Source organism: Mugil cephalus, chromosome 17, assembly GCF_022458985.1.
Source record: "Mugil cephalus isolate CIBA_MC_2020 chromosome 17, CIBA_Mcephalus_1.1, whole genome shotgun sequence".
NCBI classification, from domain to species: domain Eukaryota; kingdom Metazoa; phylum Chordata; class Actinopteri; order Mugiliformes; family Mugilidae; genus Mugil; species Mugil cephalus.
Window position 1 is genome coordinate 20124857 of NC_061786.1, and position 27321 is coordinate 20152177.

Genomic DNA, 27321 nt, shown 5'->3' on the forward strand with positions numbered 1-27321 from the left:
AAACAGATCACTAGAGTAAATAGGATTCATCCCCTGGCAACAACAAACATCTGTTTCTTTACACCAATCCCTCAAGTAGCAGTGGAGATAAGACACGAGACATTTAATTTATCCCATGTGACCGGAAAATTGCCTTGTCACAGTGGAGCAGAATTAGACAAGAATATATAAAACATATATGTAAATATGAAAGTATATACAAATGCTGAGGAGTCCACAAACATCGTGTTGTCCACCTCCTGGAGCCACCTCAAGAAAACTGACTTTATATTCACTCTGAAGGGGATTTTCTGGATATTTAACTTCAGCTCTCTGTTCTGCAAACCAAGGAGAAAGGACTAATTTGTGTGAACTGGGCCAACTGGAACATCTTGTCCATTTACACACTGGCGCTCTAGCCCAGGACATGACAGGATCCCAGTACAGTACAGTGAAACCACACAGACTCCTAAAGGGAGCTACACTTATTTAGAGCTCGATGAATTATTCAGCGTGTATTGAGCCTCGGGGGAACACTCGACTGCGACTAGAGTACGATCACGTCGGTCCGTTTTTCCAGAGACGATCGGCTTCAACACTCTGTCGGCTTGGGCCTCGTTCTGAGACTCGATTCCTGTCTCGGCGCCCAAAACGAGGGGCGTCATCGGGATCCGTCCCAGGCCCCGATGATGTAGAAAAAGGAGCTGGCAGACTTCGCCGTGTGAGTCGAATTGCGTTGCTGAGTAATCGGGCTTGTTGTGATTCTGTTACTCCAGCTGGCTCTGCTCAGAGGAGGAAGTCCATTAGCAGCACGAGTTAACAGTGCCGGTATTCTCCAGCGCCTCAGCCCCGGGGATAATGGACCTATCTGGGAAAAGACTTTTCAGATGAGATCTGGGATGTTGAACTGCTCACGATAAGATAAGGAGTCTTTTTTTCTGTCCCCTCATGGGAACAACAAGGGCTTCAAAATATAAAATTTTACAAGAAAATGTAGAAAAACAAAATGACTTCTGTTTAAAATGCTCAAAGTCTGTTCTGTACATATATATATATATATGTGTGTGTGTGTGTGTGTGTGTGCACAGGCTCTAAGGTTACATCTGTTTCCAATAAGACTTTTTATTTGTTGATTTATTGGCTCATCTGTGGAAGTTCAGTAGCGCCATAAAAAAAAAGATAAAACAAATAAATATGATGTAACAAAAAAGTGCCAAAATGAAATACTCAAAGTTATATTAAGGATGATTAAAAAAATAAAATTTAAATTAATATTTTAAAATCATTTAGCAATGGTTAAATTTCTATTTATACAAATATATGTGTAATAATAATAATAATAATGAGGGGGAATACGTAGTTTAATATACAAATTTAAATAACAATTACAATTTAAAAAATAATGTTTTAATATTCATAATTATGATTCAATATGTCAAATTGAATTTAGAAAACAAGACATTAATATTAATAATAATATTCTGTACATTTCAATGATCATTAATTTACCAGTTGCTGTATCTCACAATTTTCTTTTAATTTCCTTTAATTTCTTTCTTTTGTGTTTTATATTTGTAAAAACTTTCATTTATATATTTATGTTTAGAACTTACAGGCATCTGTACCTTGTTCAGAAAACACTGGTATGAATTTCAGGGTATATTTTCAGAGACCGTGATGTTCAGAGAGAACATCACGTTAAATAAAGTTAAATAAAAATAAACACCAGCCTCCAGACAGAGCGGCTCTCACGCCGACTCAAACATGAGTGGAAATGCTCGTTTATTACGGATTAAAGCCAAACAAACAGATGCTACCTGCTGCGTCGCCCGTCACAAGTAAACAGTGAGAAATTCCACCATCAACGCGCTTTATACAGCAAACGCACAACGGTACAAATGCTAAAAAAAACAAGAGGTCTTAAACAGTCTTGGCAAAGAATTGTGTGCAAACCTTGGAGAGCGGAGGAAGAAGGGAGTGAGTTCTCCTAATTATTCGTATTATAAACGTACATTCATCAAACACACGTTAACACCGCGGAGTCCAGCATCTTCTCGAGTCTCCTCCAGAAACAGCCACGTTTTTTTTTTTTTTGTAACAATATTGCCGTTAAAAATGATCGATCACCACACCTCGTCAAAAGTCACTGCTTCCAGTTCTTGTTACATGTGCGATTTGACAATAAATAGTTTGGACAACAAATCCGCCTTTAAAGTGCTGTAACGTGTCTTAAAGAGAGACCGGGTGAACTTGTAGAAACCACAAGATAAAAAAGCTGAATCCATTAGTGATTCTTGCTTTGGCTCCTTATTAGTTCATCTGAGACTAAATCTGACTCATCTACACTTATGGGGATCAATCAATGAATAAATCTGCTGTTTATTTTAATTGATTAATCAGAAATTCTTTGTCTTAACTATCCAAAACCTAAATGGTGAATGTTGCATCTTCTCAGCTATGCAGTGACATCATGAAGTGACACACTAAGCCACTGTCTGGGGCGTGGGTGAGTTTTTCTGGCGTGTCCTCTGGCTCTAGTCTGAATCCTGTCACCAGCCGTGGAACAAGTCGGTCAGTCTGATCGGCTGAACCACAGGAAACTAGAATAAACAAAAACGCGGCTAACTACGTTTTCCCTTTGAATGAAGAACACAGACTAGTTTTAAAGTCACCTTAGCGTGAGGTGGTTTCTGGGTTATTCTGTAGCTCAAAAGTTACCCGGTGTCACTTTAAAAATGAGACAACCTCCAGAGTAAATGCGTTAAAGAGTGGACGCAGCCGTTAAACGAGGAAAAAAAAAAAAAGGCCGTAGCTGTGAACGTTAGCCAGACGAGTTGCATCAGAGGTTTAAATAAAACACACAAACATGCTGTAATACAGAAGCTGTTCGCGCTCGGTCGGCATCGACACGTCGCTGTAAGTACAATCTTCAGAGTCACAGAAGGCATTTAACAGTAACTCCTGCAGAGTCTCTACGGCGTTTCAAGCAGTGTGAGGCCGACACAGTGTTACAGGAGGAGCAGGAGGAGGATGAGGAGGAGGAGGAGGCCGCGAACACATAACAAAAACAACATGATGAGCTTGTAATCTGCTCCTGGTGAGTGCGAGTCTCTGTTGTTACAGCTGTCAGAGGAGCACATTTTCTCCCATGTGTTACCGCGGGGGCAGCGAGTCCCGTCTAGCGTTACAGAGACACATGCTTTTTTCAAATGTCAGGGTCCTTCTTTCTCCTCAGCGCTCAGACATTCCTCCGGTTACTTCATGCACAGAGAAAGAAAAGCGGCGGCCCTCGCTTTCGGGAGGAGCTCCCGGGTCCGTTTCGGCTCCGGGAGTTCGACGGCGAAGGGTCCAGGTCCCCGACTCTGAGCTCCACCAGCCCCCCCCCCCGCAGTCCAGTTCAAAAGTGTCCGAGCAGCTGCAGCGTCCACAGGGAGGTTCACGCCCTCGCCTCGGTGTCACTGCTCCGTGGGACACACGGTGCGGTCTTTGCAGCAGAAGTAGTGCACGACCACGCCGTTGGGGTACCTGGCGAACGCACTGAAGGAGAAACAACGAAGAAGAGAGCGTGGGATTGTTACCGGAGGCGTCGGAGTGCGGATAAACAATTAAATATGTATGAGCGAACTAAAAATGAACAAAAAATAAGACGTTACTCGAGCTGCAACACCGTTATAGTCCCACACTGGGGAGGATTAATGTGCAGAAAGAATGCATGCATGCAAAATATATATATATATATACTCTCATGCACTCACACACTTGCAAACGTAAATGCATTCTAATGAGAAATTAGCTGAAACAAAACCAACTGGACATGTTTGTCTTCATGTCTAAATGACTCCTAGAGAGACTTCACGATACGATTTGTATCACGATACTTGAGTCACGATACGATACATTATTGCGATATTATGATATTACGATATATTGCAATATTCTACATAGAGAAAGTTAAATGCACCTTAAAAAAACAAGTTGTATCTGTGTACGTCAGATGATAATAATAACTAATTGGAAAATTGAGTCAAAAAAAATCCAAACGATCCATTTCCAATTTATTACACTTGAAAAAGTGGTGTTGGAGGAGTGAAGGTTGTTCAAGATCAGCCCTCTTTTAAAATCGATATTAAGACATACAAAATCAATACTGTATCGTGATATATCACCACATATATCACTCCTCCTCTACTAGAGCGGTTTAGGTTTTTAAGAGGAACAGCCCACCTGAAACGTACATAACTAGAGTCTCGTTAACGACCAGACACTGTCGTCCTGTTTCTTTCCCAGTCACTGATTCTCTAATGACCTAGAAACAGACACAAGCTCCAGGCTCAAGCTGTGACCGTTAGTTACAGGTGTAAGTTTCAGGTGGACACCCGCCACAGATGTTCCCAGTAAAAAACCTAAACATCCAGCTGGTCATTTAGAGCGTTGTCTTTTACTTTACATACTTCACGATGCCTCAGTTACCTGTTTCCTATTTTCTTCTTGCAGACTCTGCAGGTCTTTTCTTCCGTGATGACACATTTAACCTGTTGGTGGAAGATGCGTTCCTCCTGCACCTGAAAAACAGACGAGAGCAAACGATGTCAATCAAATTTTAACTGAGGGAGCTTATCGGTTTATGGTATTATGGGAAGTAAATTAAACCTTCGACAGTCGGTTCAATGGGAAAATTATAGCTCTTATAAACCACGTTAACTATTGACATGATGGTTTCTGTCTGGGTGGAATAAATTAATTCTTCCTGGACGTAGTAAACGTTTGAAAAGATGAAAAAAAGACTATTGAATTAATTGTCAATAAAGTTGGGAAACAACTCCCATCAAAAACATTTAATTTGGATTGAAGAACATTTAATTTCTCGTAGCAGATATGTTTTTGATAAAGACAACAGGTGATTAAAGTCCTCGTCAGACTTGCGGGAATCCACACGTCGCTCACCCGGAGGAACTCGGCCTGCAGCAGACTCTTCAGCACCTGGTTGCAGCGTTTCCTCTGAGCCTTCTCCTCCAGGACGCTCTCCAGGAAAACCCGGATCTCTCTGATCTGAGTGTTTGCCGGGAGAAGATTGATGGCCTGGAGAAAACATTGGCAGATCAAACACTGCTATCTTAACCGCATTAAGTCAACAAGCACATTGCAGCTCCTGAACTTTGTTGGGTTTTAAAATGAGCATCCTCTCCAGCAGCAGCAGCAGCAGCAGGCGTGCAGATTTTCCACATTCATCAGACTCATTACTTTGAACTTGTTAATAATATTATGCTCATATATTAAATTAAATTACACTCCCTCGGAAATCTAATCATCGGTCTTGCTTGATAATTCTTACCGTTGCACGATCCCCCAAAATGGAAAGTGCACCAGAATAACTCGATCACTTGGGAAAAGCGAACACAGTCGAGGCCCAGCGCTCTCGTTCTGCTCTTACTTGATTTGATTTGCTTGAATTAGCGAAAAGTCCCACTCAGACAGACAGAACACAGCTTCTGAGGAACACAAGTGGCGTTTATCTGAGAAGAGGCCAAAAACGAAGGCAGCTGGACCTGCAGACTTTCCTGTGGGTGGCGTCCACTTAAAAAAACTCACATGATTAGAATCTATTAGCCACCCACTAACCTGCGGTTAGAGGGTTTTATTCAGATCAACCTGGGTGGTTTGTTCTCTGCTCGGTTAATGGAAACTTTTAAAGCTTGGTGTTTGGATCCACCCAGAGGTTAAGCTCTACTGGTTGTCAGTATTTATATATTAATACCTGTGTGCTGGTCTGTACGTTGCTATAAGACTCGGCAGCAGCTAATTAAATGAAGTTTTTGTGTGTTGAAGTTAATGAATGTTGGAAAAAAATGTGTGATAAGACGACTGAGTCACTTCTCAGCCTTAGTCTTTCTGATAAAGCTTCCAGTTAGCGCTGGCTCAGGTGGCTAAAGGTCTAGACTGCTGGGGGACTTCCCATGATGCACTGCGCCTCTGTCCTCTACTTCCTCCTCTATTGCTATCAAGTTATTAGCATTAGCCATGTGTGTCCCTCCATCTTCTCTCTGTGTATTTCTTTCATGTGGAGCTGTTCATTAGTATAGTCAATCCTACCTGAACACATTATTCTCCAGCCGACCTCTTACACCAATCAGCCACAACATTAGGACCACCTTCCTAACATTGTGTAGGTTTCGCTTTGGGTCATTTGGATTGAGGGGAGGGGCCTCTATAGCGGATATTCCCACAGATACGTGATCACTTTGGGATCAAGTGAATTTGGAGGCCAGGTCAACACCTTGTGCTGTCTAAACTGTTTTTTGTGTGCGTGTCTGTTTTCAGGCTGCATTTTGAATTTTTATGGGGTGGGGGTCTGGTCCGGTCTGGTCTGGTCTAGGTGGGGGCTACATGTCTAAGTAACATCCACATGAATGAATGCCAGGTCCAAAAGCTTCCCAGCAGAACATTAAATTGTCACAGGACGTTCAGTGTTATTCACGTCTCCTGTCAGTGGTCATAATGTTACGCCTGATTGGTGTATATTCAGTGTTTATTCCCCTGTAAACAGGGTAAATATAGGAGCTCACTGTTCACCCAGACACCACTGACCTACTACTTGCTACGGGGGCTTCTGAAAGCATCTCGGGACCGTTTTAATTGTGACTGCTGCTTTATGAATGAGTGGAAGTGGTTTTATTAGAAGTGAGGAAGCCTCTTAAAGGAGTGTTGAAACATCCTGGAAGTCTGAACAACTCCTGAACAGCTTTAACTACCAGTCAAACCTCCAAACAATCAGTTGATTTATCACGATTGCAAAAACAAAAACAGCTACTGACACACATATATCAGTCATTAAAACCCTAAATACATCATCACAATTCCTGTTTTTAACCGCGCCAGGAAAAATACAAGTTTGTCCTCAAAACTTTTAAGCAACTATAAAACAAAGGACTTCTTGTTGTGTCGTCTTTGTCTCATCAACGACTGATTCTTATCTCAAAAATGAACATGAAATCTGAACTTTAGAGGCACTCTGATGATTAACGGCTGATCTAAATGCAAACATAGTCTGCTTATAGTCCTGTAGCGAGAGGTGAAACCTGATAATGCCGCACACGTTCTCTCCTGGAACGTTTGTGGGCACAGACACTGCAGCAAAAAGCAGCAGCTGCAGAAAGAATTTAAAAGATCTTGGTTATGTTCTCCCCTCCAAACAAACAAATAAATAAATACTACACATTAACAGAACTAGAAGGAAGTGTACATTCTGGTGTCGTCGCTCTGTGAGTCTGGGAGCGCGGCCAGAGGAAGCGATGAAAGCAGGATGCCATTAAAGTCAATGAGGGAGCGCGGAAAGACAAGACGGAGCGCTGCCGCCTGTGGGATGTGAACCCAAACACGCTCGTAAACCTGCCGCTCTTCCCCCCTCGAGGGACCCTTAATTTGACACGACTGTGGCCCGACACGGATCGGCGGCTCCTTTCACACACAATCACATCGAGACGCGCACACACGCCACTGTTTTTACAACTGCAGCGTAGCTCAGATCAGATAAAACAGCTTCTTTTATGTGTTAAAATATTTACAGTGACACCGAGATGGAACGGCAGCACTCCTCTCAGCATGAAAGTTTGACGAGCGAAGTAGGTCGCGAGCCAGTTTTTCCAACACCTTTCATTCAATTAACTCTTTGCTGTATCCGCATGCAGGTATTTGATGCATGAAAAGAATTTCATCAAAGGTTTTCACGGCGCAGGCATCTCTCCGGGGAGATCAGCTCCCAGCAGAAAAGTCTTTTTCTGGTTTTCTGGATCTTCTCTGTCACAAAGGAAGCGGCTTGATTACCCCCCGGCTGCTCCAATCTTTAAACGAGACGCGCCGCGTTCGGGCGCTGCTTTATTCTCACAGTCGTCAAACGGCTTGTTTTGTGCGGGTGCGTGTTGTCGTTTAATCATGTGAGCGTAAACAAGCCGACTCTGCCCCAGAATGAATTGGAAAATAACCCTTCCTTCGACTGAATAAGCAGTTTTTTTTAGAAAGATGAACTATTTTTTTTGCATTTCTTCAGACGGCAGGTTGATCTTCAGACTTCAAACCGATCGCTGTTTACCTTGGTGGTGTTGAGTTTGCTGTGGTGCAGCTCCAGGACCTGCAGGGCCGCCTGGAGGTTGGCCTGAGGCTCGGACAGCTCCATCTTGATGGGCCCCAGGCAGTGGACGTCAGGGGGGGACAGGTACATCCGCAGCAGGGACAGATAAACCTGCGGAGCACGAATACAGACGTCGATGTTGAGCTTAGCTTCTTCTTCAAATGACCGGAAATTTGTCGAACAGACGCAGAGAGAACAGCACAAAGACAAGTGGACACATAATTCCACGTAGGACAATAAACAAACGTCAACTAGAGGATCTCTTACAGTAAAAAAATACACAATTAGTGAATCAAATAAGTATAATAAGTAAGTAAATATTTAGTTTTTTTGTATTTTATCTTACATTATAATTCTTGTAAATATTGTGCATATAATATATTGTTTTTTTTTGTTATAGTGTTGAGTGTTTGTACATTGCTGCTGCAACGGTGAAATCTCCCAGTTTAGGATGAATAAAGCATCCATCCATCCATCCATCCATCCATCCATCCATCCATCCATCCATCCATCCGTAATCAATATAAAATAAGCCTCTAGTTCACACAAAAACACTGTTTTTTTTTTTTTAACAGAGCCCAGGAACAAACTGAAGAGCAACTAAGATCACAGACAAAATCTCAAATGTTTATATTTCTGTTTCTGTTTACATTTTATTATTTTTTCCCACTTAAAGTTTTGTATAAAAGGAATAAGAAGGAGATGTAATGCGTTGATTACTGGATATTTGTGAAACCTCGTGCATGAGTAAAAACTTATATTTAAGTCATTGCCCTTCACTTTGCAGCCTTTGCAGTTGGTCTCTGACGGACGCTCACGGCTGTGGTTGCCTAGGTAACCGTGTTAAATATTTTCCAGCCTAAACTCCATCGGTGTGGTGAAATTTGTTGGTAGGAATCAAAGCTGTGGAGGCTGTTTCCTTGGTCAATCAGCTGTATGAGTGTTCTCATGTTGAGATTAGTTCTTTGTGTGTAGGCCTCTTTATACTTGAGCAGAGCTCGTGTCTCGTTGTGTTTTGTATGCTAAGCTAAGATCTGCTAAAATCTTAACAAGAAAGCAAAAAATAAATAAATAACGGCATTAAACAATGATTTTTTCTGTGCATAAACAGTAATATTTTATTTTCATTGCTGCAGCAGGAATAATTCACTACGTCAGCTGTCATCTGAGCTCAGGTAGACACGTATTTGTGTTTGCAAAGCTGTCCCCCTCGGCCATAAATAACCCACTATATTTGCGCAGCACTTTCTGCAAACACAGAGATGCGTATCGCAAAGCAACAGAGCACACAAGATGAAGTAAGTGGTCATGAAAAAATAAACACAAGAGAGAGCCACGATGACATCTGAGCGGACAAAACAAACACGACGAAATACAAGCGGGAGAAAAAAAAAAGGAAAACGAACTCACGTCTTTATTTCCTTCAACTGAACTGTTGTAATGTCGGTGACAGTATCTGAAATCAGAGAAAAGCATCACACACCTCATAACGCTGTGCCTCCTTAACTTGTTGAAAAAGCTTATGATTAAATATGGTTTAAAGGAAAGAAAGCAGCTCATTATTACCACAAATACAGTTTAGACTCTTTTAAATGAATTGCTGAACATGAAATTAGTTTTCAAGCGTTCAGCTGCTGGTTTGTGTTAATACCAAACACGGTGATGTTTGCAGGAGAACTCACTCTTCAGCCATGCGGGTGTCTTTCAGGATGTGCACGTAGATGAAGAGCGCCTGCTCGTGTTTACCCATGCGGCCCAGGAGCAGCGCCCGCTCCTCCAGCAAACCTGGGAGACGCACGACGAGGTCAAAGGGGAAAGATAAGTCTGGATATTTACAGTCCTCACTGATCACAGGTTATCAGGAACATTTAGCTGCTGTCAGTGCTGCATGAGGAGGGGTCACACCACATACTGGACACAGAGTTGTATAAATGATTAATTTGCTTGAATAAATAACGGTTTTGCTTGTTTAATTGGGTTCTCTTGGTCTATTTGCAGGACATCTGCTCATGTTTTGAGTCATTTTTCTGCACAAAAGTAGAAAATTCTCATTTAAGCAGCGTGCATTTAAAAAAGAAGTAAAAGCTAATTACACATTCTAATATAATATAATCCTGCATCAAATCCTCACTGGGGACTGATATAATGTTCAGTTTATAAAGGTGGAAATTCAGCTGGATAATCATTTTAGTGCAGGAATCTTCAACATGTTGAGATTAAGTAGAGTCTCCCTACCAACTATATGTGTCCTATATTAAACTCGGCCTAGTGCCATTTATAAAAATACATTATTATTTTTACATTCAACATTAAGATATTCAAATAATACAGGTTCAAATTTCAAACATGTGCAACTACCTTCACCTTTAAACATTGCTAAATGTAACCTGATGGAGTCGGCGTGTAACTTTGCAGCTTTGTGATTGGCTCAACAGCGATAGGGGCGGGGCCTACTGTGTACAGGAGGCACAGATTGACAGGTCTCAGCTACTGTGGCGCTGACTGACAGATAACCTTGATTTATCCCTTCACTAAAACACGTTGGATTCATGTTAACGTGCGTTTAAACAAATTTGAAAAATGTCTAATCACCCCAAGATTTTGTGACACCAATGCACGATGCAGTACCCCCGCGGAGCCCCTAGGGGTCATGGGCCTATGTTCACGCCAGTTTATAAAATGAATTTAATTGCCACAATAATCCCACATCCTTGTTTGCATTAGCTGAACAAACATTAGAGCGAAATAACAGTGTGTCCACCGTGCACGCATCCGTCTGAGCCGAGTGTGAAGTCAAGTTCCTACCATCGAAGGGAAAGTCACTGATGAGTCTGCTCGGCTCGTAGCTGGTAGAAATATCCAGGAAGGACAGCAGCTTGTTCCTGAACTCCCCCAGTTCGCCGCCCTCCTTCCCCGCAGCAACAGCCTGAACCCCTGCAGCAACACAGAGCTTTTTTATTAAAGCATGAACAGAGCTGGAACGCAGGAGCAGAATTTAAAAGGCAAAACAAACGAATAAGAATCCGTGTTTCCCCTTTTCTCAAGACCCAATACTTTCTCCTCCTCTTCTTCTTCTTCTGTTGGAAAAAATAGGAGCTGAAGACTCAATGAACTACGCTTTATACATTCACTGAATAATTAAAGTTACATCCTCTGTGTTGATGTGAGCACAGAAACGTTTCAGTTCATTAGGTGCACATGTGAAAACAAATGTATTCTAATATAACAGCTCTGCATTACATCTTAGCTTTGTCTGCTTCACATTAATTGTACATCAGAGCAGTGATGAGGGAGGATTTACTGCAGGACTCTTTGTTTTCACTGGTGTTCCTAATGCTCCGGCAAGTGAGTGTATATTTAAACTGCATGAAGCCAAACTCACTGTGGAGAATCACAACAATCTCCGAGAGAAAACAATATCTTCATTTCATGAGGCGCGCACCGCGATACGCCTCAAAACTCTACCTGAAGTCAGGACAGATTTATTTATTTTATTGGTCGTTTTTATTCCACAAAAAGTTACAGCGTTGGCCCATTTTGATGCGTAGTCCCTGAAAGAGCATTAAAAGAGACCTAAGAGATGGATGGGTTCGATAATAAATCCCGACGTACGATCGATCTGCAAAGACGTGAGAGACAACGCTCTGACTTAAGAGGCAAAGTGAACCCATGTGCTGTGATGTCATCCTAAAATAAATTCACAAAGTAAATTGTTCTTTTGGCAGAGTTGATTTTCAGATGATATCAAAGCTCCAGGGTCACGTTGCCTCACAGCTCTGATGCTACACGGCCATATAAAGCTCTCCTCGCAGCTTCAAGTAGACAATGATGAATGTTGGGAATAAGACATGAGGCTCCGATTTCTTGCTGAAACGAGTGATTTTCAAAGTTTTTGAAACGATTCACTGTAAAAGTTTTCGTGTCTCCGGAGTTTCCTCCTGCTCGTACCTTCTGACAGTGAGTTGAGGTACTCTTTCATGAGGCCTTGGACTCTCCCCAGGTAGAGCTGGATCAGGTTATTGTGAAACTCGGGGCCCTTCTCGTCCCAGACGTAAATGATGTGCTCCAGATACGGGATGGCGAGCTCCTCGAAGCCCTCCTTCAGGAACTGCAGCACCTTGTCCCTGGGCAGAGTTTCCACCTCTGTCAGGTCTTCAGTGAAGATCTAAACAGGTAGAAAATACAAAGAAAACATTCAGAACTAAACACTGGGGACAAAGTCAGATGACGTTCTTGGGTGACACTTGTGTAGTCGTGTGTGTGTCTACCTTCAGGCCATCCTCAGGACAGATCTTCAGCACCCAGGGAGAAAACTCAAAGATGATGCCCAGATTCTCCACTCCTGTGTGCGTGAGTTAGTGTGGGATAAATTTAAGATTCATATTTCATTTTATACGTCAAATGCTCCCAGCAGACTCGTTCTGTCATTACATCGTTACCAGCATGCTATACATTAAGCTACCAGCCACTCCAATGCCATGAAGTGTGTTTATGCAACTTCCCATGTTGTAACAATGCACTAGTTTAATTTGAAGGATCTGTACACGGCCAGAGACATAAGATCTATTGGCACAGGACTAGTTTTACCTGTGAACATCTGGTAATGTGTAATAATAGTGGAGGTCCTGTGTTAACACTAACACAAAGATGCATCTCTGTGACTTGTATTTTATTTTTTTCTAGGACTTTTGTTTGATTTGCGGCTTTTTTCTGCCTCTTGTCACATAAGACTTGGATGCGCTGTAAATATCAAGATATCATGATAACAGATTTTGATGGACGATATATTACCAGACAAAGATAAACGATACTAACACAATGTGTTTTAATAGCAGCATAATTTCTTCCACGGGATCAATAGTCGCCCCCAACATCATGTTTTATTCTTTAAAATATATTTTTTATTATACTAATTTGCAAAGTATCTTGTAGGTTGTTAGAAGGTGCATTAACCATGGATAGTAAATTTGAGTGGAACTTTGCTTATCCCATGTGAATGTGCCACACAAAACCCAGACACAGTGGGGTCAGCTCTGTATCACATGATGTCCCTGGAGTAAAACTAATCCCGTGAGAATAGTGCTAAACATTCAGATGCCACCCCTGACATTTAGTCCGTGCTTTTCCCTAAATCCGCCTCAGAAACCAACTCCAGCGCATGGAGCAGAAGTGACATGTTTGGGTGGATTCTTACCGAGCCTTTGAAGGTACTGCACCGTTCGCTCGTGGCCCTTCAGTGGAGAGTTGGCCTTGGTGGACTGGTCCAGCAGCACCTGCAGAGCTGAGAGAAAAAGAAGAAGAAGAAGAAGATGTGTATGATTAGTGATGTACAGCAGCAACATGTCATCCGCCCTCCTCTGTCTTTACGCTGTGTTACATAATCGACAGTAAGTGGATGAAGCATGTGTGCAGAGTTAAGCGGTGGCCAGGAGCAGCTGGTTTGAATTGCGAGACACGGAGAGAGCGAGGCCGACTTTCGGCAGCATGACATCACGAGCACAAATTGCAGCAGGCCAATTAAAACCAGCTGCACGCACGGCGAGAAGTGCCCAGAATCTGCCGCAGAGCGCTGCCAGGGACAGAAAACACCGAGACAGCTCTGATTTACGACTCCAACGCATGCAGGAAACCCTCCGCTGAGATAAACTGTGTAGCCCTCAGACTACGGCTCCGGTACAAACACGTTACCATTTCCTCTTGAATTTACACATAACGGAACAATTCAGCTCAAAAAGCGTCTCTTGTTTTTGAACTGGGAGTGAACGTGGACATTTCTACCGTCGACTCAGTGGACATTTACGTATTAAGCCAGAATGCAACGTTTAATTTCAGAGAGTTATTGGAAACACATGTCTCATTGTGTTTTGTTTTTACGTGTTCTGAGGGCTGTAACGGATCAAACACGCTCTGTCATATAACTTGAACTGTGGTATCGCTCGTTATTCAGCTGCCTGATGTATGTGTTGTCTGCTGCAGGATGATTCAATCCCAGCCCACGTTATAGAGGCTGTGGTTTGTAGACATATTGAACTGTGCTGTGTTTTACTGACACTTATTTGTGTTATTTTGACCGAACCCATTTTAGTCAGTGGTTTAGGCTAAATGTAGATAGTTTTAACGTCTTTTAACGTCAGTCTGACCCTAATCTAACCCTGGTCTGACGTGCACCTCCTCAGAAATGTAACTACACATCGTGGCTTGGTAGTAGCGTGTTTCCACTTTAGTATTTCTGGCTGTTTCTCTGTCTCCACAATTTTTGCATTGATTGTTTGGGATCAATAAAGATGATAAAGATGCAACACATGCAGCAGTGGTTCCCATCCTGAGGGTGTCTGATCTGAGCTCATGTTGATGCGGGATACTGTCGGGTTTGAGGAGTCATTGAGTTCACCTATCAATGGAGAGTAACGTAGCTTTTCCTCTCCAAACTAACATCAAGAACCAATCAGAAATAGGGTGGGTCATGGAAAGGCCCCCCAACCCAGAAAAAAGTCTCAGTTTTTTTATTTTTTTATTTATTTAAACCTTGAATATGATTCATGTATTGATGGAAATGCATAATACTCTGGAGGGTCCAATGGTTTGTCTGTTTGTGTACAGGGTGGAGTGGGGTGGGGTATCTTAGATACAAGCGGGGGGGGGGGCTCCAAGGAAGAAAAGGCTGGGAACCAGTGACATAGAGGAAAAAGTTAACTGAGGAGGTTTTGCAGATTCAAATATTTACATGACTCATGAAGGTAAAAGCAATAATGAACCCGACTGGCAAAAAAAGACACAGCGCCATCTAGTGTTTGGGTGGTGGTGTTGTTACAGAGGGAGAAAAGGCTTGTGCCGGAGTCGTCTATGTGCGAAGGTTTACACCGTTTATGTCGTGCAGCGCTCCAAAAGAACGGTCTATATAGTTTAATGGCACCACAAACTACATCCTGCACTGTGATCTTTAATTTGATGTATTATGTTGGCTGCGTATAGCTATTACTCATTCATGCAAAAAAGAACATCTAGCTTTTAAAAGAAATAGCCTGTTTTAGGAGAGAAACACCATTCCAATCAGATAACATTTTAAATAAAATATTTGGATTTGTAACGATTTATTACCAAAGGATGTGATCTCACACCAGCTTGCATAAAGTTCTTTGCTGTAGCTCAGGCGAGACGCAACAAGTCCCTGAATATTTTACTATTCAGTCCTTCACAAAACATCAAGCGATGCTCATTTGATTTATGCAAACAGGATGTTTGCAGCAGCCTGGGACTCACCTTTCTGGTGCAGGCCCTTCTTTTCGTAGAGAATGATGAGCTCGCTGTACTTGTGGGCCTTCTTCAGGACGTACTCGCTCTCCTCGATGTGGCAGTGGTTGTTCTCCAGACGGAGGAGGGGGGACACGAGGGCCACGTTGGTCTGAACGAGCAGGAGATGAAAGGAGATTAAACAACACAGTGAACTTCCTCAACATGAATCAACTGGTTGTCGTTTCATCCAAAACAATTGTCAGGAAACGTCATTAGTTAAAGGTCGTACAAACAGAAAAAGGGACCGGCGGCGATGTGGCAGCGAGGCGCCGTGTAACGTTAAAGGAATTCAGAAAGTTGCAGCTACAATAGGAGAAAAACTTTTTGTGCACAGAGTTGCTAGCGAGAATCACGTGAACCCTGATCGAGAGCGGAGTTGACAGTCTTTTCTGATGTGTCATCTACTGTAGGAGTTATCCTGATCAGATAAAAGCCCGACCGAGCACAAACATGTGGTGGGAGTCGGCTGGATTCCCAAACGAGGGTGGACTGTTTCATTTTAACTCACGTTGGCGGCAGAAAGACTTTAAGGTCCATCCAGGTTGTTTTGCTCTTAACGCAGAGTCCAACAAATCGGTGAAGAAACTCATTCTGGCTGCTTCTACCTCTGACCTCATCCCTCATTCCAACACCATTCATCCGTAAATGAGGGCTGGCACGAAGATTTTCTGGGGTGAAATTCAAGTTTTGCTACATTTACAAGGTTTTTACTTCACAGAATCAAGCCCAGAATGATGATACTGTAACTATGACGATGTTAGTCTTTCAGTGCCTTTAACCACGACTCGAGACTTTTCCCAAAAGTAATTCTGCCAACATTGTTTAACACAAGACACATCTGGTATATGTGAGTTGCGGTAAAAAGACCGTGTTGACAATAGGTTTTATAACTTTTAAAGAATCACTGACTTATGCGGACGATGCAGACGGCCAAGTCTGTGACAGCTGATTTAAGTTGTGTCATGAAACATAAACATTAGGATTAGGCTGCTCGTAAATCACAAAGCACAGCACGAGTGGTCGACCCTTCACAGAGCTTCCTCTGCAGATTCATTTGTTTACAACGTGAATGGACGAGGGAACATTTATGAAAAACAACAATTAAGAGAAGTAAAAGTGGAAGCATTTAAAACGATTCGAACTCACATGCAGGTAACATTTCAGCAGCGTGGTGTCGATGATCTGCAGGAGTTTCTTGCGGCTTTTGATGGTGGGCGTTCCCTCCATGAGAGGAGACGTTGTAGACGGACTAGTGTCGTTCAGCTGCTTCACAAGGTGGCTGCGTTTCTGTGAGGAGCGTTCAACAAACATGTACAGTGTTAACATCGTGTGCTTACTTTGACAATTTCTGAGTGGATGCTTTTGTTGTTTTCTTTAAACAAACAAATAAAAAAACAGAAACATAAAAAGGGGCATATGTGCTATATAGACACTAGAGGTCAAGTTTGGAAGAAAGAGTAAATTTGTTCATAAACGATCGTAGTTTCATCGGTATATTTTGCATCAAAATAAACAGGATTATTATGTAAAGAGTAACTTATCAGAGGACATTTTTACTTTAATTATCAGGTACTTGAGTTTTTAGACTTAGACTTTGCTTTAACAACATCGTGGCACATATTAGGCATTGATACCATAAGAGATATCAATAAAAGCAAAGTCTGACCATGCAGTAAATAAATCCTAAAATACATAGAACTCATGCTGGATTTTAAAAAAGGCATTTTAAACAGAAACTTGAAGTTGCTTCCAACTTTTGGCCTGTAGTGTGTTTATACATATATTATATATATTATACACACACACATATATACAAACAGTCACTGGCCAGTTCATTAGCTACACTAATAAAAACATTCTCAGGAGTACATCTACACCTCGATCTTAAAAGGGAACTTCCACCCTCAAAACTTTCTCCACACATTTTATTTTCTTCATTTCCGGCAAAAACATCATAGATAGATGAACGTACCTAGAAATGAAGACACGGAAATTATATTTGATTTGTCTTGTCTTTGTCGATGTGATAAAATATCTCATAATGTTTTTGCATCCACATTCTCTCCATCTCCAAGCAAACTTAAATCTAGAACCACCACACACACACACACAACACACACAACACACACACACACACACACACACACACACACACACACACACACACACACACACAGTAAAATACCTGGGTGAGGTAATCGATCAGAGCGAGATGAGCCTTTTCCAGCTCGGCCCCGGACAGAGTAGGCAGAGGGTTGGGGTAGTGCAGCTGTTTGCGGTAGTCTGATGGAAGCAGGTCCGGGTAGAGTCCAATCACGTGTGTGGGATCTGCAGTGAGTCAGGAGGAGACAGGTTTATGTGTGTAGAGGACAATTTACAACACACATATGCTCCAAAAAAGATGCAACTGTAAGGAAACAGTCAAAATAGGCAAACTTCACAATTAGTTGTACGTAAATGGTTCGTCACAGTTGTCACAGCCAAATCAGATCAAAAGTACATGGTTTTGAAGACGTCCCAGCTAAAGGAACTCAGAGCTGGATCCCATGTGCTGATGCAACTGGAGTCGTACCTGTGCCGAGTTTGGCGAACACCTGCATGGAGTCGTCAAATCTCTTCTGGCAAAACAAATTGAAGGCGTACAGATTCTGGATGTGATGTATCTGCTGCTTCTTATCACCATCTGAATCATCCTTCATCTTCTGGCGGGAAGAAAAGGAAGAGAAAGACAAAAAAAAACAAAAAAAACTCATCATGCCACAGATAAATGTCTCTGGTTTCACAGTGTGAGTTTCCAAGGACACCACAAAAAAAGGACTTTACTTTTTTTTAAATTCTTGGAAAAGTCTCTGGGTGGCTACATCACTAGATTAGCTGACCACAAAGTACGGAGTTGATAGCATTTTACTATTTCCACACAGTTGCGCTTAAGATAAGTCATCTTTTTTGTTGGGTCCTTGCAGCTAAAGCCTAAACTGAATGGTTGAACAGTGAAGGCCGTGGTTGCGCCGCTGCTCACCGCCAGCTGAAGAGCCAGTTCAAACTGCTTGTCCTGGAGAAGCTGCCGGATCTGGCTGGCTATGGACACGGGCACCAGGCGCCAAACAAAGTGGTTGCTGGCAACGTACACGATATTCGGCCTGTGAAAGAACAAGAACAAGAGCAGAAAACGCAATTAGAGCGACGAGGCTTCTGAGGATGCACCAACGGTATCAGCATCATTATCGGGAGGAATGGAAACCCTGCGAGAACTGATGAAAGCTACAAATGAGGTTTAAAGAAAGGAGCCGTGAATGGGAGCATAGAGAAAAGAAAGCAGTCATTATCAAACCAGCAAAAGTGCAGCGGTATCAGCTCAAATCTATCTGATGCAACTCCATAAATAAAAGGGAAGGGAACAAATAATGAGGTTGTGGCCTGTTTGCAAACAAACATCGACGACATTTTCATATTTTCCTGAACCCCAGGCAGCTGTTGTCTCAACTCAGGGGATATGACGCAGATTTTTGAAAGCTGTAAAGCAATACCTTAGGTTATTATTCAATTATTGATCTCCACCCTGATGTTAGTTATTGTAGAGACTCGCACGGCTCAAATTATAACTGGAACTCAGGAAGGTTCCACAGGGAGGAATAAAAAGTAAATAAAGACACAGTGAATAATGAGATAATATTCATTTAACTCCACATGGCTGCGCTGCCAAAAGTTTCATTTGTCGATTCTTGCTTTTAGATTTATTTATTAGTTAATTAGTTAACAGCTGCACACACAAAACATTTGTCTCATTACTAATGAACACGCATCACTTACAAGCTTTTTTCTTTTCTGGTAATCGTTCAATTATGTTTTTTTTTCTAAACAAATGAGAAATAACTTATGCAAAAGCAAAGCAACTGAGTAAACGGTGCTTAATGTGGCCGTGGATCCATTGCGCTGGTAGGAATTATGAAAATGACTGAAACCGATTAACCCCTTTATGAGGCAAGGAACTATATACGGTAACTTCAGTACACTTGTTAAATCGCATCCCTGTGTCTCTCAGTGAGTTTTAGAAACATGTGGTTTTCACTCAGCCAGTTAGTAAAGATCAAGAAAACATTCTCATGTCAAATTCTTGTCAGATTTGGTCGACAAGGTCCACGTCTGCACTGAGCATAACTCATTTATCATGTACCAGGGAGAAGTGTCCTGTATGTTGAGTGTCTGAATCAGCACTTACGTTCTTATGGTCTAAATGTTTACATTTGTTTACCACTTAAGGACAAAAAAGGGGGTTGAAATTTAGAATTTTAATGAGTATAAAAGGTTAAACATAAGCCCAGTAAGTTGTGCATTTAAATAAATAGCCTGTAAATTTACAGTAGCACCACAGCTACGCCAGCTTTGCAGCCTCTAAGCAATGAGGCGTCAGCGTCAGTGTTTGGACTAATGCAGTTTTGTCTGATTGTTGGTTGATGTTCAGAGTCTGGAAGTCATCACTGTGTCCTCATTAGCTGTTTTTTTTCCCGACAAAACAAACACTCTGTTGAACAGATGCTAACCGCTGTTACGGCTATAATGGTACATAGGATGATGGACTGACAACAGAAACAGATGAACAGTTACTGAACGTCAACAAAAAGCCGCGCGGAGGCCTGGATGTCTCACCCTGCCGAGGTGATGAAGCGCGGCCTCTGCAGCTCCACGCTCTGCACCAGCAGCCGCGGCTCGAAGGTCCGGATCTCCACGTACCGGGGCAGAACCGCGATGATGTAGGGAGGCTGGTGCTCTGGGAACGTTGAAAAGAGGGTTTCAGAATGAATGCTGTCGTATTCTTGTGCACATCAACCGAAATCAAAATGACCACAGTTTGGGAAACAACGATATTCTGCAAATCACCAAGTACAGCGAGTATTAAAAAGGGTTTTTGTGAAGTAAATCATTTCATGATTGCAAAATTAATCTGGGTTAAATATTTTTACTTTTAGAAATATGACATTATCCTGTCTTTCAGTGGCATTGTGCAGATAGTAAAATTTAAAATAAAACTGCTGAAGTTATGATATGATTTATCTTTCTTTCTTTTTTTAAACTGGGCACTGGGAATGACGTCACACCTGAGTTATCAGCATAACAGTCATAGAAGTTTGGAAAACTAGATATCTGCATCCATTAAAAGGTCTTGGCTTGTTCAAATATAACTTGGTGGGAACTTGGTGTGTTCAATATTTACATTTTTTGAGTGCAGAGTGAAATTAAAGTTTAAAAAAAAAAATTCATATTAAGGAATATCATTACTATAATGTAATGTATAATAATAATAATGTAATAATGTAATGTATAATGTATAATGTATTACTATAATGTTAAACTAAATTTAGGCTATTTAAGTTCCACATATTGTAAATCGAACAGATAACTTGAACCAACTCATGAGTCTTTTACTAGAATTATTTTCTGTTGAATTACAGTGATGGAATCTACAAGGCCACACGAGGCAGTAGTGAGGATTCTACGACTTTCTGAGTAGAAAAATACGACTTCAGGTGGCGTTTCAGTTAATATTTGGACTCCGAGTATAAATGGAACGCACCATAAGGCTAAAAAAGTCTAACCTATGCATGTTTTCTACACCGGTTCGTACTATTTGTGTTTGTGCACTTGTCAGTCCAAACGTTCGTTACCTCTGTGTCTTTTTTGCCAGTCTGGTTAATTTTTGTTTCAATTTCAACAATGGCGACCGAAACCTCCGGCAAAATGTCTCCAAAACTCCTCAGTTAATCTTTCCTCTATGTGTTGCATCTTTATTGATCCAAAACAATCAATTGCAGAGATGGAGAAGCAGCCGGAAACACTAAAGCAGAAACACGCTACTATCGAGCCGACCAATCACAGCTCTTTGCGGTCTGCGTTGCCGTAGGATGTAGTTACATCTGTGGCGACGGCGTTATAGTTTGTGTAGGGTCAAACTGACGCCGAAGCCTAAACCGCCTTTAAGCATGTGATACAGCTCTCTGCAGATTTCAGTGGTTGTGGTTTTGTGCCTGACATGATGCCCTTAGAGAGTGTGAGAGTGGAGCGAGGTTTAGTAAAGCCTCTGCTGTGATCGAGGTTTAAATTACTCGGGGCGATGATGCAGGAAGTCCAGCCTGAGATGGCGATTTAGCAAAGACTTTAGACTTTTTATGATGACCAATAGAAAAACCCCCTGGCCCGAGTCCTCTGCTCGAAATATTCTAAACCGACTCTCATGCTCTGCAGACGCACGCCAAAGCAAATATGTTTACTGCATCAACATGAGGAAATTGCAAATTGTAGTGAAACCACTGCTCGGAGGCTTAATTTCCCCTTCAGCTTTTTCATTTCTGCATTCCAACAAACCGGGCAGCTTTTTCTTTATAACAACGTGAGAGCTCATCTGCATCGCTCCTGTCATGAGGTTCCCTTTTAAGCCAGACGTATGGTGTCACTGTCATGGGATGAAAAAAGAAATAAATAAAGAACGAATCCAAAACTGAGCTTCATCTCCTGACATGTGGAAAACAGGATCGCAGCTCAGACAGAGAGGAAAGAAAGACTTTGCACAAGGGAAGAAGAGGCTGAGAAAGAGAAAAGTCAGAGCAGCTGGATGACAGTAACTGCCAGAGCAAAGGCGGAAAACGGGCCAAAAAAATTTAGTCAGGTGTTTGGTTCATGTACAGTCACGGTTATGTGAACAAACCTGCTCAATCACTGTAATTGACGGGAGAATAGTTCACATACAGGACATGTTTTAAAAATAAAAACATACTCATAGAGCTGTAACGAAAGCTTTTATCTAAAGTGTAATTTTTCATCTATTGTAAATACTAAATAAAGTAATTGCATTATCTTACTAATTTTGTCTTACTATTGTTTATTACATCATGAACCGAGACAAAATCCTTGTATTTGTGGAGCATTCGTGGCAATACATCATATTCTGAAGGCACTGCAGATAGCATGCGCACAACAAAAACCTGCATGTGAAAATAAATTCCAGTTCCTATATCTGTGCTCTCCACTGTAGCTTCTTTTTGTCCTTAGAAGCGTCGAATTACTGAAAGCCTGTTTCCCTTTGTTTCGGCCGACACTGTTGCCAAAGCAGAAGAGTCACGAGTGCAATTGTGAAGTGATCAAAACAATTAATGTTTAACACTGACAACACAATAAAGTGTAAGCTGCTGAAATCTGAAACGGTTCATATGTGGTTTATTTTCTGCAAACAGGTGGATTTTCTGAGGTTAAATTGTTTAGAAAGTGTGAAATGAGTCCAACTAAAGCGGAGCACGTTAGACCAAGAGCGACACATTTTGCTTAAAAAAAATAAATAATGAAATAATAAAAAAATAGCTTCTGGGTTATCTGGAAGACAAGCTCACATGGAGCGGAGGGAGGATTTCTGGCTCGCGCTGCGTCCTTTTGACTTTGCTGTCAGTTCCTATTAATATCAGACACAAGTAAACTCTCGCAAAGATGTCGAGAGGAAACAGAATTGGGCTTGTAGTATTTTCTTCTGTCATGTGAGTGGATGTGTAACAGCAGATTATCCGTTTATATTCTGACTGCAAAAAAATTAAGAGCAGAATCTGTTTTTCTTACCCATGGCTATAGGGATATCTGTCCAGTTCAGGGCGCACTTCTGGGTGCAAACGCCCTCTTCGTTAAGTACCACAGTGAGGTCGTCCTGCCCAACAGCCACTTTGCCGTCAGCCAGAGGCGCAACAAGAGGCTCTAACTGCTTCCCAGTGGGGAAGAGCTCCTTAATAGAGCCACGGCCGTCCATCTAGACGACAGGAGAGAGGGGACAGGTCGGCCGTGAGAATAACAACATCCCAGCAACATAAACATTATCTGAAACTTAATTTATAAAGTTCTTTTCACAGACAATGAAATACTAGTTAGAAACGGCAAAATGGTCGAGGTATAGAGTACCAAAATTTAGCTGATGATGTGGTAAGAAGATAAGGAAGAAGGGCAAAGGAATAAACCAAAAATAAATACAAGGACGAAGGAGGGAGGGTGGGAGGGGCATGACTCAGATATGTGACACTTTTCAGGTGATAGTCCTTCAAACTAAGGCATGAAAAGCCAGTTTATATACAAGACAGCGTAACAAGGTCGCCTGTTAAAAATAGACGTTTCAGACACACGTTGCATGGTGAGCAGATTTTGAAAAATATGGTGAGTCGGGAAAAACTTTATCTGCTTCGAAGGACACAGATAAATCAAGTAGACAACAACAACAACCTGAAAATCCCTTTTAGACGCTGTAAATCCAAAGATCAACCTTTCTTCCATTTTTAAAGATTACACTTAACCTTTTATAACCAACTTAGATCTACAAACTTAAAAGCAATATGGAACTAGCATCGCTTTAAATTACAAGCAGGTAAAAGCTTTGTGTCACACTTTTTGTCACACGTACCCGGATGAGGTAATAGTCCCGTTTAAAACCAACACATATGGAGTTTTCACACCAGGCCATGGACTTTGGAATATCTGGTGCTCCGAAATCCCCCTGGGAGACAAAAATAAAGCATTAATAAGTGTAAATGTGTCGTAGGACTGGAAAAAAAAAAGGCTGAGAGTCTGTGAGTCACATCTCTTATGTACTTTAATTTTACCTGCAGCTCATGAAACTCCCTGTCCTTCCAGTAATACATCTGGAGTTTCTTTTTAACGGCAACACACATTCTGAGCTTTTCATCTCCAGCGCTGGTTTGCTGAGGGGAAAAAATTGAATAAATAGATAAATAAATAGAGACAAAATATAAAATTTTAAAATGTGAGCACAATACAGAAAAATATATTGTTAAGGTTTATTTAAAATAAGTCTTTACAATGCTTTGCCCATTTTCTACCAACCAAACCTAATGTCTCTAAATTATTTTTGTGCATTTTTAAGTATATTTTCGTAACTTGACACAACCGGAGCTAATTTAATGTTGACAAATGCTGAACTCTAATTAAAAAAAAAAAAAATTAAAAAGTTTATTTGATGTTACAAGGCAGAAGCATATTAGATCTGTGGACTGTTGCCAGTGTTGACACCATCTGAGGAAGTGTCCTGAGACCTTCACGTCTGATATTTCAAATGTCAAATATTTTAAAACCCCAGATTTCCATGAACTTCTAATTGTGAGCCTTTCATTTTATATTTTTCTGTCTGTACTGAAAGCTCCTGTTGATAGTGAGTGGTTTAGTTGTAGTAACGGGTTCTAGGTATAAACCTGAAGCTAAATTTGTGAAGAAACTTGAAACTCAAACTCCCCGGTCTCCATTAAGAAACAAGTTGCTGATAATATCACTTACAAATGAAAACTGTTCTCAACAGACAGATTCATATCTGGGAACAATAGATGCATTAACCAAAGACTCATAGAAGGCACCACCTCACGTTTATGTAAATTGTTTGCCTGGGAAATGAGTGAGGTTTTAGCTTCCAGGTTTGAAACTTCATTTATAAAAGTGAATTGGCAGAAAGGCTGACCCAGCGCTCTTAGTAGTATTGTAGCATTGTGCCTGAAATCCTAAACTGACCTGCAGGTCACATGCAAAGAGGGTGGCCCCTTTGGCTTTGGACACCACGGTGATCTGCTGGAAGGTCAGGAGGTCGTGGACATGAATGTTGTTCTCTGCAGCGGAGAATCCAAAAGGTTAATGAGGATAAACGCTTTGCTGTGTGTGTGCAAACAGAATTAACTAATTACAAAAACGTGTCAGAATGACAGGAACTCACCGAGCAGACTGACGAGAATTTTGTACTGTGAGACAACGTACAGCTGGAGAAAGAATAAGAAACATGATTAAAGGAGGTCAACTCCAAATGAAGCCTAAATTAATACTTGCAATTAAGAGCCATGTTTAGAGGGAAGTGAACCACTTGTTTATATTATTAGAAACAATGAGTCATTTATCCATTTTTAGTCCTAAACCTCACCCTACCTGCTGAATCTTCTTTGAGAAGTTCTTGTTGGATTTTTCCAGCGTCACCTCAAAGCGGTTGGTGCCTAAGACGACAAGAAAACAAGTTAATCAAAACTTAGGCTGCTTGCAATTACACGAGCAATGAGATGACGACCACATCCCCCATTTTGCTCTTCCTACCAGCATCTTTCTTGATTCGGTAGAGAAGGAGATGTCCAGGCTTCGTTCCAACAAGCAGCCAGTCCTCTGTTGGAAAAGAAACTCAAGAGTCAAAGCCAAAAACAAGAGATACACATCGATCACTTCAGGGAGGTTACAGTATGGAGGATTTATTTATTTATTTTTTTTTTTTAAGGCAGAATCTGAGCTGTGACATCTGAGACTACAATTCAATAGACGCCCAGAGAGACCACTTCAATGTCACACAATAACACAGTAGCTGTGGGACACTTGTATCACTTACCCCAAGCCGCAAGACAGTCGATCTGAAGAGGAAGCTTTTCCAGAATAGGAACCGACTCATACGCGTCGTGCATCTTGAAGGAATATTGCTGATTGAATAAAGACGAGTTGGTAGCAGCCTTTCAAGGGTGGTTGAACCTTTACATATTAACAAACGGACACGTTCAGCGTACGCATCGAGGAAATCTCTTCTTAAAACTCTCAGTGTCACCGACTGCAATAATCCAATGCAGTTGTGGCTTTTTAGCCAGCTAACTCCTCCACCAAAACAACAGCTGATCGTTAGCCTGCTAGCTTAGACCTTAGCAACCAACGGCTGCTGCTCATAAACATTGTCCCCTCTCACTCAACCGAAACTAAAAACAGAGCAACGGGAGTCGGTTACTTGCTCAATACGGGATAATGTAACCGGTGGTAACGCAAGACGCCCGGTAACGGGACGTCTAATTGTCCCCGACACGTCGTAGTCGTTAGCTTCGGGTGAGATTCTTGCTACTTCCTCGGTTGTGTTGACGACGGCTGCGCGAGGAGACAGGAGGTTTTGACAGACACGTGACAGACGTCAGTGCAATCACGAGGAACGCGTTAAAGGCGCGGTGCCGGCTCTTGTGATTCTCGCGAGATCTCAGAACCAGGCGTGAAAACAGCCGCATGGACTTTAATGAATTATCTATGGAAATTACTTGGCACATAAAAGAAACACCCTTAAGAACCACAACTAAACCTAAAGATAAAATAAAAATAAGATTAAAATGAAATCAAAATAAAATCTAAGTAGTATCTGGTAAAATAAAATAAAAAATAGGGAAAGAATTGTACAGACTTAACATATCATTAGCCTAACAGCATAATTGCTATTTTTTTGACTTGTTACAATATCAATAAAAATACCAATGCATGCAAAAAAATCGTATTTTGTCATGTTTTCCAAATACAGTTGAATATGACTTGAGCAATTATGCTATTGTGCTAACGACATGAACAAATACAAGTACAAGAAACAGAGATGGAAGAATATGCAATATATACATAGGAATAATAATCAGGTGCAATAGTGTCCATTAACATGTTATTGCATTATTACTTTGAAGATTTCTGGATTTAAAATGATGCAAGAATTACTTAGATATTGGAAAATATATTCCTTTATTTCCTATCTATCTATCTGCACTAAATCGTTTTATACTTTTTGATTAATTTAATTTTGTGGCTTGGTTGTTAATAATTCTGTTCCAGAAAAAACTCTTCAGGTGCAACAAAAACAAACTACGTCATCATTGTTCACAACAGTGTACACCCACCTTCTTTTATGGACCTCATAAAAAAAAAAAAAAAAAAAAACATCAAAAACATTTGAACCATAATTCAATATAAATTTTATTTTGCAGGACACACGCAAAACAAAAAAACAAAAACGTCTGACAGAACCATCAGCTTCACCAAAGAATGCAGACTCAGATCCAGACGTTTGGCATTAGTGTCTCTACGAACTTAAATATTCCCAACATAGACAAACATAAATAATGACATTTTTA

General features: G+C 41.3%; 1 protein-coding gene across 2 annotated transcripts; it reads right to left on the bottom strand.

Annotated features, from left to right (window-relative positions):
* Nucleotides 1–1710: 1710 nt before the first annotated feature.
* Nucleotides 1711–26318, bottom strand: vps39 (VPS39 subunit of HOPS complex). 2 transcript variants are annotated; one of them, XM_047611571.1, is made up of 24 exons: nt 25788–26318; nt 25505–25570; nt 25343–25407; nt 25137–25179; nt 24938–25032; nt 24022–24120; nt 23823–23915; nt 22997–23180; nt 20045–20165; nt 18417–18537; nt 17970–18096; nt 17583–17725; nt 16544–16684; nt 15365–15506; nt 13299–13385; nt 12373–12446; nt 12053–12269; nt 10910–11038; nt 9787–9889; nt 9515–9560; nt 8066–8215; nt 4924–5058; nt 4450–4541; nt 1711–3516 (listed from the first exon to the last, which is right to left on the bottom strand). In XM_047611571.1, exons 1-24 carry the CDS (start codon nt 25858–25860, stop codon nt 3435–3437), a joined length of 2628 nt encoding a protein of 875 aa, XP_047467527.1. In that variant the 5' UTR covers nt 25861–26318; the 3' UTR covers nt 1711–3434. The 2 variants fall into 2 exon arrangements, with proteins under 2 accessions (XP_047467527.1, XP_047467526.1); XM_047611570.1 differs by having other exon boundaries at nt 17970–18099.
* Nucleotides 26319–27321: the final 1003 nt, after the last annotated feature.